Source organism: Varroa destructor, unplaced genomic scaffold (genome assembly GCF_002443255.2).
Source record: "Varroa destructor unplaced genomic scaffold, Vdes_3.0 BEIS01000005.1, whole genome shotgun sequence".
NCBI classification, from domain to species: Eukaryota; Metazoa; Arthropoda; class Arachnida; order Mesostigmata; family Varroidae; genus Varroa; species Varroa destructor.
The window spans coordinates 40,654,507-40,674,441 of NW_019211458.1; the positions used below are offsets into that span (position 1 = coordinate 40,654,507).

Genomic DNA, 19,935 nt, shown 5'->3' on the forward strand with positions numbered 1-19,935 from the left:
TGCGCTTTGATGTTGAGATATCGTTTTCGCTAAATAAGCATTGGATGGGTCGACGGCTGTTATCATCCTTCCTACTTTTCTATCGTGTAACTCTTGGACGTGTCCCGCTTGGACTAGGCAAGTTTGATGCGTAATAGTAAACGGAGATAATGGATGCAGCTTGTCAATAAGGGCAGCGTTCGGGCGTCTTCGCCCTCGTCATTGCTGTCGGAACAGGAAGGAGTTTGTATCCATCACACATGCGAGTCGTCGGTCACGGATACCGTCGAAATGACCATGAGAAGCTTTCATTGGGGCTTTGCTCTTTCCGCCCTCACCGTTGGCACCTTAAACCCAATAAAATTGAGTACAGCGAGTATTAAGGTGGTGGAAAAGGCCCAATGGTCTGGTAAAGTGATCACAGCAGGGAATCTAGAGACGAGAAGTTAACGATAATTTGGAAGAACGTAAAGCAGTGGGGAATAACATTTTTACTGTGGCGTTTGGCTCCCGTGCTGTTAGACGATTATTTATTTTTGAACAATCTGAACGTCTCTCGAGAAAATAGGAAGTTGCTCTCCTTGTCAGCCGTTGTACAGGTTGAAAATGATTTTTCATTTTAGTGCTCAATATGCATGACTCTGTGTCTAAGTGAAAATGCTCCAAGGGCTTTTACCGTTGAATATATATGTTGAGCATGTGTTGGGATCGTTATCTGCTCCCATCACGTTGTATCGATTCTATTATTGGGCTCTGTAGCATCACTCCGATCACATTTTCATAACTTCGAAATGTTTCTAATAAACCTTTATACATCAGCTCATACATGATCTACAATGTATGGATTACAGTCAGGTAACATTAGGTCGACATCTTAGCTAAACCATCTATGACTTTCATTCAAAAAAAAAATGTCAGCATTTCATAGGCACAGGTCCTACCTTAAGCCAAGGCACTAAAAATAAATTCTGCATAATTCGTAGCTGGTTCGTTAGCTGCGGCGGGCACGTTACCTCTAATCATAGGTGTTTTCTCAATCTCCGTCAATGAACGCTTACGGAAATAATTGCCGAAACGACTGTCACCTAGAAAAGTACTACTAGCGTCATTTTTGGCGCACTTCCCAGATAGTGAGTAGTCATTGTATTTCTCAATGTAGTTTCACGTTCCTCTTCAGAAAGTTTTTGTACACAGATTGGAGTGTAGGTCTCTTTTAGAAACGTAAACAATCCCTATTTGCGCCGCCGTTTAAAAGCGCAACGAGGACGTTTACGCCAAGCAAGAGGAGTTGAAAACGTCACAGCGAAGCGCCGCCGTAGCACGAAGCGTGTTTGGCTGTCGGGTACTCGCCCGTCCGCCCGCGGATAAAAACCCTACTTTATAGGGGTACAAGGAGTGGTTATGGGGATGAAATCAGGATAACGACGACGACACACATAACTAACCCAACGTTCACACTATATTTGCAAAGCAATCACCGCGTTGCCTGGAAAAACCACGTCCCGAGGCTACGCCGCCGTCTGCTACGTTTTCCAATCCAAATACAACAACATCAACAACATTGTGCTACTATCTGCGAACTCAATCGCAGACAGCTTGAAAACGGGTTGCTGGCGAAATGCTTGGGTTAGTTAACAAGCTTTCTCATTCTCTATTCGCTGTTCGAGTTGTACCCTTGCAATTCTTCGTTCTCTTTCTTTAAGAAGCGTACCCCTTATTTTCTCTCGCTCGTTCCCTCAAACCCGGCTCTCAGAGGGGTCCGTCCTTGCCGAGAGCTTCTATGGCGGAACTATTTTGTTGGAGCGCAATACTCTCCGCTTTTTGGTGTCCTGCTCTTGAATTATCCTCGTTGTCGTCGTTGTTGCCGTCCTCCTGTTTGCACGCTTCGCCACGGCGTGCTATCGCGTCGGCCACAACCACCTCTCATTGCAGCTGCCACCTTCTCAGCGCCAGCTTCCTCTGCGGCGGTCTCCCAGGCGCCTTCATTCTATGACCTCAAACACTGGATAATGACGTTGACAATGCTGAGGACAAAGGTTCGCGATGAGGGCAGGGCGTCTTCGTCGTTCGCCTGTTAGGCCTCTGTTCTGTTTGTTTGTGCATAGGCCATGGTTCGTACACAAACTGAGAGATACGCATGCATTTATACGTACCGTGGAGGGAAAACTACTAAAATCCAGCAGGAACACGATGACAACCAACAAAAGGATTCGAGAATTTAAAATATTTCCAGCCCTACTAATATGCACAGAACCTTGTCCCTTTCCTAATTCCTTGTAATGGAAAGCTTGTACGAGAAAAGCCAATTGGTGCTCCACGTTGTCTGGTTAGATTCAAATGAATGCATACAACTGCTGAGAAGAGATTTGTCCGTCGTCTAGGTCTACATTCGAGTTCGTAGTCGTGGAGTATGTTAGAAACGTGTAGTACGGCTATGTAAATACGCCGCGGCGTTAAGCAGTATTGATTATCCACTCTCGGCAGGGATACGATATTAAATAAACCGATCGTCTCGTGTTACTTTTACCTTTAGGACGATTGAAGTTCCAGCATGCGATGAACTTTGTATTGCAAACTCAGTCAGAAAGACTCACGATTTCCCTGAGATAAGGGGACCGATTTCTATTTAGCTAGGATTTATTTTTCATTGGCACTAGTACGTTCTTGGTCTTGTCACATGTGAAAGAATAGAAGCGCATCATTTCGTGTGCTGGTTCTACCAAAAACTCCTAATTAATAAACGTAATGTTCTGCTAAAGAACTTACATGGAGTTCATTTTAATTAGACTAGAAATAGACCGAGGACTGCGTCCATCACGCGATTATGCGAATCCCATACCAAACTCCTATTGACCTCTAAGACTCTTAGACAAACCGTCGGATCAGGAATAATGTCAGAAAACTACTGACAAAGTGTTCCCAATACTAAAAACACGTACCGCTCGAGTTAGGTGTGACAGCTAGGTCGGTGTCTGGATTCAGGTACGGTGAGCCATTCAGGTATTACATAGGTCTAAGTTTCATACTTAAAAACGGCGAAATTTGCTTGGTTGCTAGGGGTGCTCATACGACGGTGCGCACAGACTAAGCACCTTATAATGGTACACGTTTCTACATTTCAGTTGTGTTGCTAATGTAACTCCCGATAGGTGCATAGCCCATATCTTTGCTTGAAACAGCTCAAGTTAGGTATCAAGAAGGGGCTTATAAATATAGGCAGATTCTTATCTTCGAAATAGTTCTGTATTTTGAACGCATTTTTTACATACTTTAGAGTTGGGTATAAGCTATGCGCAGATTCAGGTTATGTTAATATAGCACTTTTTGCACCCTATTAGTATTCGTACAACGTTGTACGCTTTTGGTATCAAATGTATCGGCTGATTTCTGGCGCAATTCTCTTATAAACGTATAAATAATCAGGTCCCACACAGCTTCCGCGTTTCCTATTTTCAGGCTCCATATCATTAACTGCGCACTTATAATCTGATTGCATAACGTAAGCTGCTACTAGCAGCGTTTACATGCATTATATCAGTATAGTCGACCAAATTTTCCCAAAGCATAATCAGCTCTAATACTCCCGGAACATTCTTTATACCGTTCGATAGTGATTATCTTCTGAATCCTGCGTCGCTATTCATTACAATATGAACATGTGACTGAACGGAAAAGATTACAGAAAAACTTCAGATTTCGTTGATAAAAGTGCCTCATTTTCCAGAGAATGAACTTCAGAGATGGACAGTGTTGCAATAAGACCACTGCGACTACGAAAACCGAAAAGCTGAGTACCATGAACGTTCAAGGTCGTCCGAGGTGCAAATTATTTTTAAAAAAGTTCATTCACATTGTTCATCGTTTTCACGACCAAAGTCTTATCTATTCTTCTCTTTAGAAAGTCGATTGCTTACTAGAATACGCTCATATTTATAGGGTGCTTTCGTAATAGCTTATGGCTACATAGTAGCTAAGAGGCTAAACCTAGGCGAAGAGCAAATGTAGAATTAGGCTGGTGTTCCTTTAAAAATAATTTCTCCGGTGTTTAATGACTCCAGCAGGGTTGCGAAGCCTCCGTAAGTCTCGTGTCAGAGGTTGATCGGGTGTCTGCAGATTCCCGTTCTTCAGAGGGTGCCTACCCGCTTTTTTGAGGTCAAAAACTTCATAAATGATCATTTTTATCGCGACAGCGCCTTTTGAGCTATCCTCGTGAAGAGCGCCGTTAAATGTAGATCGTGCGGAATTTGATATACGTTCAATGCTGGTAGGTTACAATGAAATTTGGTTGTTGTGCCAGAATATACATACTGGGCACTGAGGCACTGTCAGAGGGGCGTACGTCCTGCTGAATTGAAGTCATGAAGTGCCTCAAACAGTAGTGTGTGTGCTAATATCTGTTCATATGTGAACATCTTTTATATGAGAACTCAAGGATAGATTCGGTTGCTCTCAACCATTGTCTGCAATAGTTCTATTCGGGCGGTCGCATCAGCTCTCATCGGTCTACCGCGGTATATACCATATCGGATCTTTCGGAGTAGGTTTCCGAAGATTAAGGAAACCTTCCTGTGTTACTGTGTGTCTGACCCATTAAACCAATTATAGAAACACTTCTAACGAGTCAGTAGTTCTTTATTGTATATATACTTGATTTGCATAAGAGATTACTATTCAAACTAGTGATCTAGGCTTTGCAGCCGGTTCTATTTCCAAAGTAGTACTACAATATTAATAAATGAATGGGAGCAAATGCCGAGATGACCGCTTGCACGACTAAGAAGATAACAAAATAGGCACAAATGGCCTTGTATAGTTGACAGTGAATGAGTTGAAAGAATATATACAAGTCATCAACCCAAAAAGGGCATTTAATTAACGCCCCCTCCCACGCACATAACACACAACGCTACTTAAGCACTGTTTTTCCAGATCTTCTGCTGCAGCGTAAATAAGGATTTGGCTAATTAGCCGACTGGCTACAAGTTTGAATTGGATGATATTAGCTTTTACTATTTCCGTTCATATTAATTTGATCTATTTCAATATAATCGTTAGGCTCACGTCACATCTACGTTTAACGTCACTTTTTTTCTCACTTTACTCAAAACGGAGTTAATTGATTGTGACGTTTCCTTTCACCAACCCCTTGGCCCTGATCAGCATGAGCACCCTGCGTCCGCCCTGGCGCTTCTCCTTACGCACTTGATTTAGAAGTCATCATTTGTCCACATACGTCATATTGTACTTATTCAAGTGTTCATTGTGTTTATCAAAACACAATTTGCATATGGCTCTTAGATGACTCAATGCTCTTCCGGCTAGGTAGCCGGACCGTCAAATCAGTTCGGAGGGTGCTCGTGCGTGGAGTACGTTCCATCATATCGCTCACTCAGTGTAACGAGGCTCTCGTCATCCGGTTTCGACTTCCCCGCTAAGCCGGAACGTTGCCAATGATAAGGTCATCTTCAAATGTTTATAAGAAGCTCCTCTCATGAAGCCAACTGGTGAATAGGATGACTGCATCGTTGTAGTGAAAAGGGTTTTCATGCAGTGCAGAAATATGCTATGAAGTTAACATTTTCTGGTTACAAGTACATAGTATACAGATTAGATATTTCATAGGATTATTTCGTATAGGGTTTTTTTTTTCTACCACCCCCCTGTTTGATTAGAAGGAAATATGTGCCGAATAAAAATAACCTCTAGGTTATTTTTTTAACCTCCAATAGGCTATTAAAAGATAACTTGAACTATTATTTTCACTAGGTATTATCACCGTTGCACCAAAGATTTAGACGAGGCTTCTGTTAATCTATATGTTTATAAGTATGATACCGTTTGAAAGCCACTCTAGAAATCGATGCTAGAGATATCATCGTATGACAGGCTTGATATTCACAGGCACGAAGTAAGCCATTCTAGTTGATGACAGTGAAGACGTTTATATGCACAAGTGATTCAAAGTTATGCTACTTGCTTGATTAATTCAAATTGTACATCAGTGACTGGTAACGTTCGATTTACTTAGATCGCCAATAACTCCTACTACTTTAATAGTATAACCTTATAGATGAACGGGAACAAAATTTAAGTCTCCCGACTGAGAAATCCAGCCTTGACCCCATTCTACTGATGTTGTCATTAACTACAAGTGAGCGGCAAAATGCGATTTCATGCTAGACGCTTTTATTGTATAAAACTTTGGTACACAAGGAGCAAGTCTGAACAATAATTAGACAGCGATTACTATATATATTAATGGGCATAAAAAATTATTGAAGACTCTTATTTAGCAACCACTACTCAACTCAATGGTACAACGTTTAAATATATGACAATGGCACATGTACTGCTTTAGCATACACGTTTTTTTTAGTGAGAATACGAGATTCTTCAGCAGAAACGAATGATTAAGCATTCAGCGAAAATAATTACCTTAGCGGTCAGCTAATCATTCGTAATTCAAATGTCTCTCTGTGCTTAAGGTGCTCATCTGTGCATGATACGCTCGGATGGATCCAAGCAGGTATTTGTAAAGGAGGGCGTCTTCAAGATTATTGTAACCTTTTCTCCTGTCTACTTAATACCTTCTCCTTCGAAATGCGTCACTGTATAATGCTAGCATTTGCTTAATTCTCCTGCGCATGGCTTTTCGAAGTTGATTAAAGGAAGAAAACACTAGCCTACATGAGCTGGCGCGGTAGTGTTAGATACGGACACGGGTAGTCGCTAGGTGGTACTTGGAGGCCATGCCTACAGTCATCATCAAGGTGGCCACGCAATAGATGCAGTAGTAGAACTATAGAGTGGATGGCACGTCGACTACTGTTAAGTAGCCCGACGCTTTATCTGTCATCCTAGAATATCTATGCATATATGTGTTACTCCTACAGATATGTTAATTTCGAGCTAGAAATCTGGGCGAAAGGACGGTTGGCTGGCTCACTTACGGATGAACAAGCCCTAAAGCAATTTCCCTTCAGATGAGGTGGCGGAGACAGAATTGGCGCAAAGACGTTGGTGAGCGACGATCTATTGGAGGCTCGGGTCGGCGTTAGGAGGTCATTTCCAAAGAAAAAAGGAGCCAAATACAATAATATAGAAAAAGTAAAGACAACAACAATAGCAGCAGCAGCAGCAGCAGCAAGAATAACCACCACAGAAGCATCGCTTACAGCTGCTGGAGAAGACGCGCAAACAGGGTCGCGCTGCTACGGTAGCCTTCGATATGTATGACTATATTTGCTTGTATATTATTGTTACCGTTCCGTCTTTGGTGCCGGCCTGTTGAAGTGGTTTATTTATGGAGGGAGCATTATTGAAAGTTGTGTTATGATGAAAGCAGAAGCAGACGTGCTTCGAACGAAAGCTTGTACGACGGGCGTAACAACTGGCTCCGCTGGATGGATACTTGTAGTAGTTTAGCCTCGTTTGTACCTGTCCCCGTGCAGCCTTTTTAACTAAGGCACTGAATGGACGAGGCAGAAGGAGAGGCCAACTGCGAGAAAAACGGGAAGCATAATAACGCCGAGAATAAAATTAGACAAAACGGTCACCGCCGAATCAATGGCGGCAGCATTGAAACGTATATCCGAATGTGATATTACATCTACCAACAGCTTGATCAACAATGCAACATGGAACTCGTTCATCGTTAAGAAGCTTTCATCAGGGTCAGTTAATTCTTTAGTTAAGCGGGGTGTGCTAAGTCTGCTCATGTTCATTTGGCTTACGACCAAAGAAACGCTTAATGTGGCTATTAGAAATTAGTCAAATTGAACGAACCCGGGCAGTGCTTTGGTTCAAGTGTTTTTCTATAATAAGAACGATCAATGATGAATTGGCCTAGCAACGTAAGTTAGAAAGTCTTCGCCTGTGAAGGCCAGGAAATGGCTGGTTGTTTCGTATTGCAGACACGGTATTGCCACATCGACAGGCGTCTTGTGGAGACGCGTCCGAACCCAGGAGGCCGATCAGCAAACAGATCAGCCACTTTTGTGTTTCAACTTTTAAAACGGCCTTGACTGACCCTCTCGTTACCTATGATCACTTAGCAACGAACTTACAAAGATGCCTATTGCCCATGCAGACCTCCTTGTGATCATGCCGTCTGAAATACTGCGCCGATGCATGACTGTGTTAGAAGTGCTGGCATTTAGTCTGTTCTCGAATGACGTTTCGTCAGTTGATCAAAGCTGACGTGCAATATACTAGGTGAGCTGGGCTTGAGCTAGTAATTTCTGACTTCTCCAATCGTAGATGATGTTTATTTGCTCTTGTCACATCGAAAGTTCAACGATCTACTAAGAATCCAAACCGTCAGATCAGGCAGGAATAATAGGGCATGCCTTTCGAAGTATTGTTGTATGTTTGTGAAATGATTACGAAATCTGGTTGGAAAGGGTGTGCCTAGGTACAGTGCTAGACCTATCCTCAGGTTTTTGCACACCTACTGACAAAATACCGATCTTACGGTGAAATAGGATCGTGCACTCGAAGCATAGTCAGCGATGTAATAAACTAACCTTCCGGCGTCAACAGGGGACAAGTTGAATTGAAAAGCTATTATCTACGTAAACAATGCAAATAACGGCCGCTTACCTTAGGTTTGTTATTTCGCATTGGTACAGCATGTATAAACATAATAGCTAGACAACAGCTTCACTCAATTGTACCGTTCCTCTTACCGTGAATAAACAGTCACTGTTTTGTAAATTGCTAGTTCGAGTACGCATGTAAATGAAATTGTATTTAAGAGAAAAACGCACTCGCAGAGCTGAGCTATTTATATTTATGTTCTCATCAAAGTAAACAATATACTTAGAAACTTTATGTTTATAAGAAATATTAATATTTATAACCATTTTCTAAATAATCAGTTTTTATGCGAGCACAACGTTATACGTGGCTTTTTCGTGACTAAAGTCACCTGTCTCATTGTAACCTTCGCGTATCTGCTTCAATGTATACAACAAGGATGGGTATGCCTTTTTGATGGACTTATTGTTAACCTAATTATATTGTTGATTTCTGGCGTTAACGGTGGTGACTGATTTATAGGTCAAACGACATCGTGGCCTGAACACAGTCTATATTGAATACCGCAAGAGTGAAACGGCTAGGTCCGCTGGACTGAAGAATCAGTATGCGCAGTGCAACTTCCAAATCTCTCCAAAAATAACAGTAGCACCTTCGATCAAACCGAGTTAGCTTTGTTGGCTTTCTTTGGCTTTTTAGATTGATTTGCGATAGATTTCACGATGATCTAAATAAAGTTACAAAGGGAGTTAACAATCTCAAAAAAAAAAATCACTAGAAACGGGACAAATATAAAACGAATAATCCTATACCTGCAGGTAATCCTAGATCAAGTCATGTCAGCTGCCGAAGCAGAAACTTAGTCAATTGTATAGAACGTATCTAGATAATAGGCAGCTGCTTCGAGTCACCTTAAGTGACACCCTGTGGCGACTTTACTGCTGATGAAAATGGCGTGGTGCTCGGCAGGACTAAGCTGCTGATCTTAAAAAGGCTACGATGGTTACTTTGAGCCTTGTAATAATAAAATATATTCTATTGAATTCAGAGGTATATTTTGCTCAAGGTGTTACAGCGTTTGTATCGCAGGGGTTATTCAATCCAGAGATAGTCTTCGATCGATCCTTTTCAGTTCGATTGTAGCGTCTGCTGAAACGTAAAGTAGCTTTTATTATTGTTATTATATAATTAATTTTCGTTATTATTAGTTAGTTAGTGACACTACCAAATGGAATTACTACGAATAATTGTGATCCATAATTTCGAAATCGCATTTGTTCATGCGTTTAATAAAGTTTGGTTGATATTTTTAAAATACCAAAAGGCATTAATTAGTGTAGGTATTCGTTGACTGAAGTGCGCGTGCTGTATTTGGCAGTAAAGGCTCCAGTTGATTCCAGAATAGCAAAAGCATCACTGACAACGCTTGGCTGGATCAACAAGCCTTTGATCTAAAGTTTTCTCAAATTCAGGAACAGGGTAGAACTGCCAAACTCTGTTCGCTAATCAATGTAGACAGTTTATTGTTCGGAAAAAATCGACGCTCCGGAGATTTTAATTGCTCGCCCTGGCATAATCTTTGCATTCGCTGTCAACGTAGTTATACCGACGTAAAAGGTAAATATCCTTATGAGCCATATATCAAAGTGGCATCCATTCCAATCAGTGTTCTAACCTGGCTAATACGATGCAGAATATAGCAGAATTGAAACATAGTTACATTTTAGAAGTTCTAATCGGGCTTATACGAAGTCGCTAAGGGTAACCGTTAGTGAACGGTGGGTCGTAAAATATGTGATACGTTAGCATTAGCATTATGCACTGCATCATTGGTCTTCCAGACCATGGTGATGAGGTGCCGGATGTCGAGCTATCACATGTGCACCGACGGTTTTTCCTAGCGTCCTTCCCACTCGTCCCGTTAGGTGAGATGATAAATCTATTTCATATTTTTTTTTCTCGCTATTGAGCATACACTATATAGTCTTGGAAGCTGCTCTACCCCTTGACGCGTCCACGCTAAGGATAGCAGACACGAAGCACAAGCTACCTTCGGCGTTGCTTGTCCAGAAAACTTCGCCGGGTCCTCGGTTGTGATCTAGTGAATAGCACGAAATCATCCGCGTATAGGAGTTCACTCGGTATCGGGCGTGCTGTGCCTTGATCTCGTAACTATGGATTAAGGCTGGAGCTCATGGGGCTCTAACTGTTGTATCTTGTTTAGCTTCATGTGATTTATTAGGAGCAAGATTTGAAGGTCGAATTTCTCGAGGGCATATCTTCCCGTCAGCGGATAGCAGAAAAACGGAGAGGACAGGATAATTTTTTTTTTAATAAGGGATATGTACTTTCTCTTCTGACTTATACTTTTTATGTTGTCTGCCCTAACAGCCATAGGATGGTCACCCTTTGCTGCATCGTTGCATTGATAGAGCTGCATGTCTCGTCATAGATGTAGCTAGATTCTGTTTAGGCATTCAGTATAAACGATTGTAAAACGTCTTGAAGTGATTTGCAATCAATTTCCTTCATCCAAGGTAGACCCACAGGAAATCCATAAATGAACACCGTGTATACGTATATTGAATTAAGCTCATTGCTCGATCCGTCGATTGATGTCTTGTGTCTGCAAAGGCTCAAGACGGTCGGTTCATCTAGTTTGACACGAGCAGATCTAATCAAATTAAGTAAGCCTGAGCTCATGCCCTTTGCAACCTATCTATTTACATATGTATATCAAACGGGCATTCTTACCGTTTTGTACTAGAACATTTAGCGGCATTACTTTTGGGACGGCTACTCGTGGAGGCATAACGTAGGAAATATCCACTTAGTTGTATTTGGCCTCATTTAGTAAAGCCTGTAAATATCTATTCACTGATATTTTAAGATTATGTGCTGATAAGCCTTTCTTGACTGTTACGGTAGGAGACATCTCTATTACAAGGTAAAATGTCTCCTGTTTCCTACATGTAATCACTACGACTAGGCAGTAAGTGATTACTTCGTATGTCATGTAGCCTTTATACGATTTTAATCTCGATTTTAATGTGTTTACGTTACAATCAATGGGATGAGCCAATGCATTTATCACTACAATCTAAAAAGGTAGCGGTACGATGCTTTAATTGCTGGTTTTAAGTTAAAAAAAATTCAATCTTACGCTCGATTTACTTCTGTTCTTCATTGTGGTATCTGTTTGCGGTACTGTTGCTGCACCTAGGCGATATTTTTTTTCTGTCTTGTAACATAATTTTATCCGGCACAGACTTTAACGGCATGGACACGGCCATTGCAATTCTTAATAGGTGAAAAAATCAAAAAAATTAATTGTACTTAGGGTAAAACCTCTTAGAACAAACACTTTACGCGTCACCAAAAACCATCAACACGTATTTAGCATGGAATTATATAACCTAATAATTGTTGGTTTTCTAATTTATCCGTTAAATACATGAGCTGCAACTAACCTTCGAGACAGACTGTATAATAATACAATAAATAAACAAATCAACAAAAAAATATATGCATAAATATTAAGATGTATTTGACAGTCCATTTACTGATTATTTATCGAAAAGTATCGGGCAAATCTGAAAGCACCATATTAGAGTTACGATTATATTTGTTCGTATTAAGTAGACAGGATCAAACTTTAGTACGTTGCAAAGGTTAACAGCTTTTAAACTGCGGTCCAGAGGTGTTCAATAGACGTAGTTGTAACGACGCTGCCTTTGCAGGTTCTCACTGGAAGCTCGATGCTGTCAAAAATAACATCCCTCTGCGCCATTTCTCACAAGCAAAACAGAACCCTTGACCTTTGAAACCCGAACAAACCGATAATTTCAAACACGTTTTCATTGAGGGCTTGAATAGTTTCGAAAATTAACTCTCTACCAAAACTCCTTCTTTCTCGGTTCGCTTCAGCTTGCGTTAAAGCCATAGCCATTTACCAGGCTGCTAACACCCCAGAGACTATTTAGCTTCCAAAAAATAAAACGATGCTGTACTTACCGCCGCCGCGTACGAATTCCAGAAGATTGTGTAATGTTTCTTCGATGACCTTGAAAAACAGTTGTACGTACAATATTTGCTGACTATGGTATATATATATATCCTCCCAAGTTAGAAGTTAAAATTTCTGTGTACTAACCAGCTAGCGTATAGTTTCGAGCCGTCTTACATTTTGACGATAATAGTCAGTATTCTGAAAAGACTATATGCTCTGCGTTAAAAGTATAACTCCCCAGATCGATTCATAGGGCAGGTTAAATAAGGGCAGATGGAAAAATACCGTAGCGCTTGAAGCCTAGTTGCGTAAATATAGTCGGGGTATAAAGTTGATTCGCTGACCCGTATCATAATCGGATGTCTTTGAGGTAAGCAATTAACCAAAAGTATACATTTCATGTAATAGAAAAACAATTGAAGAATATTTTATGTACACTAGTGATCTCGATACGGTATAGACAAAAACGAAAAGCCATTTGATATTAACTGCGGCCTTGCTGAAGCTTCATTACAGCCACCCACAAATACTGTGTGTGTTCTCCGTAAGTAATAAATTATTGATTAAATATTGGTTTTTACTGGGCCATGAATTTGCTTCGCTTTCTTCTCATAGTACAGAAAAATTTTCACTGAGATTTAGTACCCAAGCCCAACTTCTGCCCTTGAGAGACCTTCTATCGCGGTATATGGCTTTTAGAGAGTAAGTTTTAAGTTTACTGACTCAGAACGTTTTACGGTGGCCTCCCTTCACGGGCAGGGAAAATTGCTAGTTAAGAGAAGGTTACATCAGAATGTGAAAGACGACGTGATGCACTTAATTACGAAAAAAAGATATCAGTTGTTAAGTTAGACTAACCCCTTCAAGAAATATTCCAATTTTTAAGTAAAAAAAAAATATACCTTGCGGTTTTTATTTGTCTACCAGGACATTTCCCTACTTGCAGGTAGCATATTTAGTGTGCTTGTTATAATTAGACTTTCACTACTAGCTAACAAGTGACACGGCCGACAGGAAGTTTGCTCAACGGCGGTGCACTTTGAACGATACTAAGCGAGCCAGCAATGGTTCAACTGAATAAACAAGAACATTTCCCTACAGTCTTTCATTAGCGTGCAGCGGAGCCGTGATCAATATTTATGTTTGCACAGACATTAGCACGGCGCGTTGGGAAAATGGTGTAGGAAAACACGAAATCCGAATCAAATCATTATTTACAGGACCTCTGAACTGTTCGAGTGTTTTTGTTTGAGCTGTGCCTTGTGCAGCAGAACTCGTCCTTTCATATCATCAGCCAGTCAAGCCGTTCAAATTTGGTAGATCTCAGAAAGCATGCCTTTTCTCTACCATCCGTTATAAGCATCGGAATCGACAGTTAATCGAATTCTAACTGCATACAACTTCCAGCTTAGCTAAGGGCGTTGAGGCAAAGTATCACCAATGAAGAATCTTCCATTCGTCATGGAACTGGGTCATGGAAGAGGGCAGCAATGACCATGACAGTGAAGGCGTCATGAAAATTTGTACGAATATAGTTATTTCGCGGTGGAAATGAAAAGCGCGTGATCCAAGTTGGAGTTCTCATGCGTCAAGTTCTCTGTCGCTCTTCACACCGACCTCCAAACTCGCTCGGTTCGAAATGGTTACCGTAGCTTTCAAGACCTTCTCAGCCGACGACGTCGTCATCACGGATGAGGGCCTGAGCCTTAATTACTCCCCTGAGGTCGTACCGTTGGCTCGAAAGTTTTGTTACGGCCGGCTGTTCAGCTGTTTCGAAAGTCGGGACAACTTGGATTCACCTGTCGGCGAGCCAAATTCGACAATAAGCAGCAGGAAAGCCCAGAGGCGAGGTCGCTAGACGTCAACAGAATGGATTTTACGCTCCTAGAACGTGCGATGTTCTACTACGGCTACGTTTAGTTGACTGGCCGCTCCCGTGCTTCGTTTAATCTTCCCTTGCCTTGATCGCTGCATTCGTTATCGTGATCAACACCTTTAGACTGTATGGTCAAACTTTGTCCACGCCAGTTACAAGTTCGCTAATAGACAAAACGTTCTAACGTTATTTTAGTAAGCGAAAACCTTAATGAACAAATCTGCTGCTAGAAGTCACTCTGTCCTTAAAAAACAGAACACCTTTTTGCGCATGTGTTTTTAGAAGCTTTCTACGGATGTTTTCTTTCGAGAGATGGCCGTCTGTGTGAGACTGTGCCTGTTTTATCCGCGATCATTATTTCGTTATAGCTACTTTCTGGTGAAATCAGGCCTTCACGTCCCCGTGAACGGAGACGTGAAACTTGGACAATGCGATACATAGTGTAGCAATTACGTCGGAAGGAATAAAAAATCGCTTTCGTAACAAGTTGCTGCTTGTTCTGCATTTTCTTTTTCGCATAAGAAATTACATTAATTCCAAGATCTCTTCTTAATTAAACTTAGGATTCTGTTCTTTACAAGTCATTAACGTGTATTCTCGCAGGTAAAAATAGCTTTCTGTATAGATAACGAATCTGGTGTCTGTTGATGAACATAGTTATTAGTCGATAGCTATTAGTGGATACTTCAGAATGTTCAAAAAGCCACGAAATTCTCTGGGAAATTAACGAAAAAATATGAATCAACCAGCGAGGTGGTCGTTCAATAAGAAACTCCGTTTCCATTGAAAAATCAGGAATCACCATTACTACAATATCGACTCATACCACCGCCAAACACAAAATCGAGCACAGATAAATCCTCTGTGTTTCTTTGTAGTTCACTTTGGTTGATAAATGGCTCCTGTTCTCCCTGCGATAGGAGGAAAAAGCACATTCGATGTAAGGACAATATGCAAGCCTTGGTAAAGTCGCAGTCCACTGCTACCAGCTACATTCTACCGCGGTTTAGAAGTTGTTCTTTCTTCGTTGCATGTACATTATGTAAAGCAATCTGTAAAGTTCAATATTCCCGCCAAACGATCCTATCAGAAACGCCCATCACAGCCCCCAGGGTAGTCTGTTCGACCTGAAAAGATTTCGAACGATGACAGAACCGTGTCTGTAGCAGATGACTACCCACATCAGATCATTTCGTTCCTTCGATTTGACATATCCTCAACAGTAAAACACTTTTTTAACATAACTGATACTATTATTGTTGGGTAAGTCATAATACTTCCAAACGTAATATATATATATACGTTGTCAAAAAAAACAAGATTATTTTTAAACCAAAATTGAAGCCAATGCTTTTTCTTTTAAAATAATGTTACTAAATATGCTTCATTTTGTTTGATCACCGTATGCCACTTTTCTGATAATACCATAACCCCATCACCGTCAAACTTCTGCGGTTTCTTGCAAGAAATTTTTGCATACCTTGAAGAATTAACATCACTGAGGAATTTTCGCGGAATCTTAGACAGGCACTAGTTAGATAATTCTGAGGTCTGAATTATAGGCCAGATGCATTGAAATGCCTTTAGTATTTTCGGATAGCTAAAGATGCATGTGGCCTGGCCTGGCCTGGCGTTGTTACGGTGGAAGACGAAGCCTTTTTTTCTCATTGATACCGGTGGATTTTTCTTAATGGTTTGTTGTAATCGTTTAAATTCTGATAGTAGAAGTACGAATCAATTGCTTTTCCAGGCAGCAACAACTAATCACGCACGGTTCCTTTTCAGTTTCACCAAACACATAACATGACCTTCTTTAGCGTCACTCTAGGCTTTACCACAAATTTTGAAGCACAGTATTCATCAGCCGTAATCAACCGCTTTAGAGATAACTTAATTTTGTACATTTCTATAGAATTTCGTTACGACTGCATCAGTTACTATCGCACCTAAACATCAAGCTTTCTTCAGAAAATTTAAAACTATTTGATGATAAATATTTAATACTTCGTCGATATTATGGCTGCTCACGTTTTCGTGTCGGTTTCACCTAACTTCAGCAACTTTTTCAGTATCTTTTTTACGCTATATTTCACATCGAAATTTCCAGAACGAGAGCGACTGAACCATCATTGGTCTGTTTCGTCCGATAACGTATCTCGACCGTAAACAACACGGATTTTTTATGGGCCTGGGCAGCATTTGTGCCGTTATCGTAATAAAACTGTAAAATATAATGCATTTTTGTGGAAATTTCACCCATCTTCAAAGAACTCTGTCTTGAGTTTGGATGAAAGCACTTCAGCACGTATACTAAGATACGTCTTTTTATTTATGCTATATGAAAAACGTCGGTTAAGGTCGAAAATCAACGCTCAGCGATAAAATTTGTGTACTTCAAACATCGCAATACTAAAAAAATTCATTGAAAACTGGCGGAAGGAATTAGGCAATAGTATGTGTATAGTAGCAACGTTTTAAAAACGAAGCCTTGGGTATTGTGGATCAGCGGTGACGTAATCAGACGGCAAGACGCGAATAACAAGAATACGTCGCCATAATCAAGACGTGTTTTCGCAGCAACAGAACGTGGAGTCGAAGCGCTCTGTCGGCCAAAACTGGCATTTCGTATGAAATGTGTTACAAAATTATAATCTAACACTGAAAACGCAAGAACTGAGTAAAAAATTGGCAGTTGTTCCCAGTGTGAATTGCGTGGTCCCAGTGTCAATTAGAAGTGGGCGCGTGCATTCCACGTGCAATTGGCGAAACTTGAATCAACAAAAAAACTCGCCGGGGGCATACGGCCGTCATAGACGAGGCATGATTCGATATTCACCGCCAGCCGGAGAGGAACCAGCCAAGAGAATAGTCGTGGCCCCAGAGAGAAGTCGGGTTCGGTAACAGTGTAGAGTAGATTTGGACGTAAGGTAATAATAGTACCTGCAACGGATATCAGGGGTATCTGCCACTATAAGGTACTCGCCGAAAATAAAGCAATGAATACAGCTCACTATCTCGAGTTTCTCAAGGGACTCACAGACCACTGACACGCAGTCTGATTACTTGACGACAACGCCAGACCTCATTACTCTACTTCAATTACTTCCTGGATTAAGTAAAAGAATATTCAACGTCGGTTTTAACCCGCTTATTCTTCCGATTTAAGTCCGTGTAATTACGAAGCTTTTCATACGCCACTGTCAATTTACCTTTAAAAGCCATAGATGGATGAATCTCTTATGAGAATACGAATAGTAGGTATATGGATGTCTAGAGCGTCCCGACAAGTGTTAAAAAAATAAAAGAAAATACTTTTAGCATATACTAAAAATCATTACCGTAGTTCAACTAATTCGAAACTTACTGAATTTTAAAGATTGCCGGATTCGCTCCTAACAGTAAACATAAAAAAATAAACTTGGAGGTTTCGTTTAGAATCGCAATAACAGGTTCATAAAATTTCTAGGCAGATATGCGGATTATGTAACTTAGGTATGAAGTAGCAGTTCTAACATTGTTGTGTGCCTATGCAATATATTTGTTCACATTTACTTACATGCAGTTTATTTAGCTACAACTAATACACAACTATCTGTTATTAATCATGTGTGCCGTGCACCACGGTAACATCGTCTCTCCCGTCCGGGTCGCATTGATACGGTGTATATACGCGTATATTGTACATCGATGCGAGGGCATACGGTAACCACTAATCTTTGTGTCGCGTCATGCGTGGTACCATGTGTGTCTGGGCTATTATATGCCGGGGTTCGTTAACACCAATTCTAATGGCGTGTGGCCAGGTGACACTACTGTGTATCGTATTGCGTGATTGAGTTGGTGTTTAGGTGTTTGCCATAAATACATACAGACAGATATACGTTTCTCTATGTGACGCTCAAGCTGAATTAAGTAGTACTAACCGATAACTGGCGTGTATAAGTTGAGGTATAGACAGTCCTCGCTTTGCTGTTCCTGCCCGACCAAGAAGGATGTAAGACGGCGAAGTTGATCGAGTCTTTGACGCGGCATTCGCTGAAGCGCTTCCGTTTCATTGCTAACGTCGGGTGGACGTTGGGGGCAGACCGGCGCCAGTCGATCAGCCATTCGAATCCCTTTCCAGTGCTGTGGGGTGCCCGGTGGCATGAAACGCATGGCGCCTGTCGGAGGTGATGCATACGGCACGCCCAGATAAACCTCGACAGGCGGTAAAGGGTCGCCATTACTACCGGCAACACCTTCTGGAGTCACGAGTAGTCCTTTCAGGGCACCGTATCGGGTGGTTATCGTCCGTGAACTTAGACGCGAGGCGCCGAACACGTCCTTTGAACATAGTGCTATGCTAACAATGATTAGAAAAAAACATTCGCAGGCATTACTATATCTATGCGATAAGACTGGCCGGTACATAGTGAAAGCCAGCGATAGGAACCCGCTCCCAGCGGATCACACGAAGCCCACACTAAAATGACGGCAATTGATGATCGAGGCGAATTCTCTAAGGCAATTATTTGATTAGCCTCGTAAGTGTCTCTATCTCCTATGTCACACGACTCATTCCGACTGCTGCGCACCGCAGTGCCATCACTTTACCACATGCATTCTTTAGTGATTCCGTCGTTTCGGAGTTTGGGGCATCAGTTCAGGATATGCCAGGTGCGACGAGTTCGTAACTGTCCACATAGAAAACCCTTTTGAACCTGAACTGTGCAAGAAGTCCAAGAAGAAGCTTGAAACAACAGGTAGCACTCTTTCTCACAACGGGAAGGCTACATACAAGAACGGCACTTGGTATCCTTTGACGGTACAACTCACGTGTGCATTATCCTATGTAATCCATACACTCGAATTCCATATTGTGACTGTTTACCAATTAGTCACTGCTGATCTTCCCATCTTCTTATCAATCGTTTCAACCTCTCGTTTCGTTCCAGTTCCAACTTATAGAAATACTAGCAAGGTAATAATAATAATAATAACAATAGTAAGTAATATCAATTCAGTATACGCAGACATCGATTTAATGATTCTAAATCGATTCATAATGTAAAAGATAATGTCGGATCGTAATCTTTATTATCATTCGTATCTGCAACACGAGCTGCTCAATGGCGTTTGTGAATGAAATCGGCGAGTAGTATTTTTTTACCAACACACGCTCAAGCATTTTATGCAGGGTGCGTGCACAAGACACAAACTGCATCCCTCATCCCGCTTAGCGCGCGAGATCGTTCATAGGCTTTGTGAGATCGTTTTGACCGGTATAGAACTCCGGGGGATACCTCCCCTGTGCAATAAGGGAAGGGCAACACTGGGAAAGGGGTTGACTCTCTCCCCTTTCCAATTCCGTCCTACTTTTTGATACTTAGTTCCTTTGGAGCTTATAAGGCAACGCAACGTTGAGAGTGTTCCTAAGTGTTCTGACGCTTTCTTGGCTTTAGTACTAGCAACATGGCTTACTCAAGCGAACTAAATTAAAAGGGTCGATGGAAAGGTTTAGCGAAGCCTAATTTACTTTTTTGATATATATATA

The 19,935-nt window shown here is 41.3% G+C and overlaps 1 protein-coding gene across 2 annotated transcripts in view; it reads right to left on the bottom strand.

Moving 5' to 3' along the window:
- The window catches only part of LOC111251373 (neuroligin-1-like), a 116,980-nt gene that overhangs the window by 91,599 nt on the left and 5,446 nt on the right, over window positions 1-19,935 (bottom strand). Inside the window, exon 2 of one of the 2 annotated variants that reach the window (XM_086990143.1) lies at window positions 18,326-18,744. In XM_086990143.1, the coding sequence (XP_086846269.1) occupies window positions 18,326-18,744 (419 nt within the window). Of the gene's footprint in view, window positions 1-18,325; window positions 19,643-19,935 lie in introns of those variants that run through there. The other variant, XM_022807882.2, reaches the window with a different exon arrangement.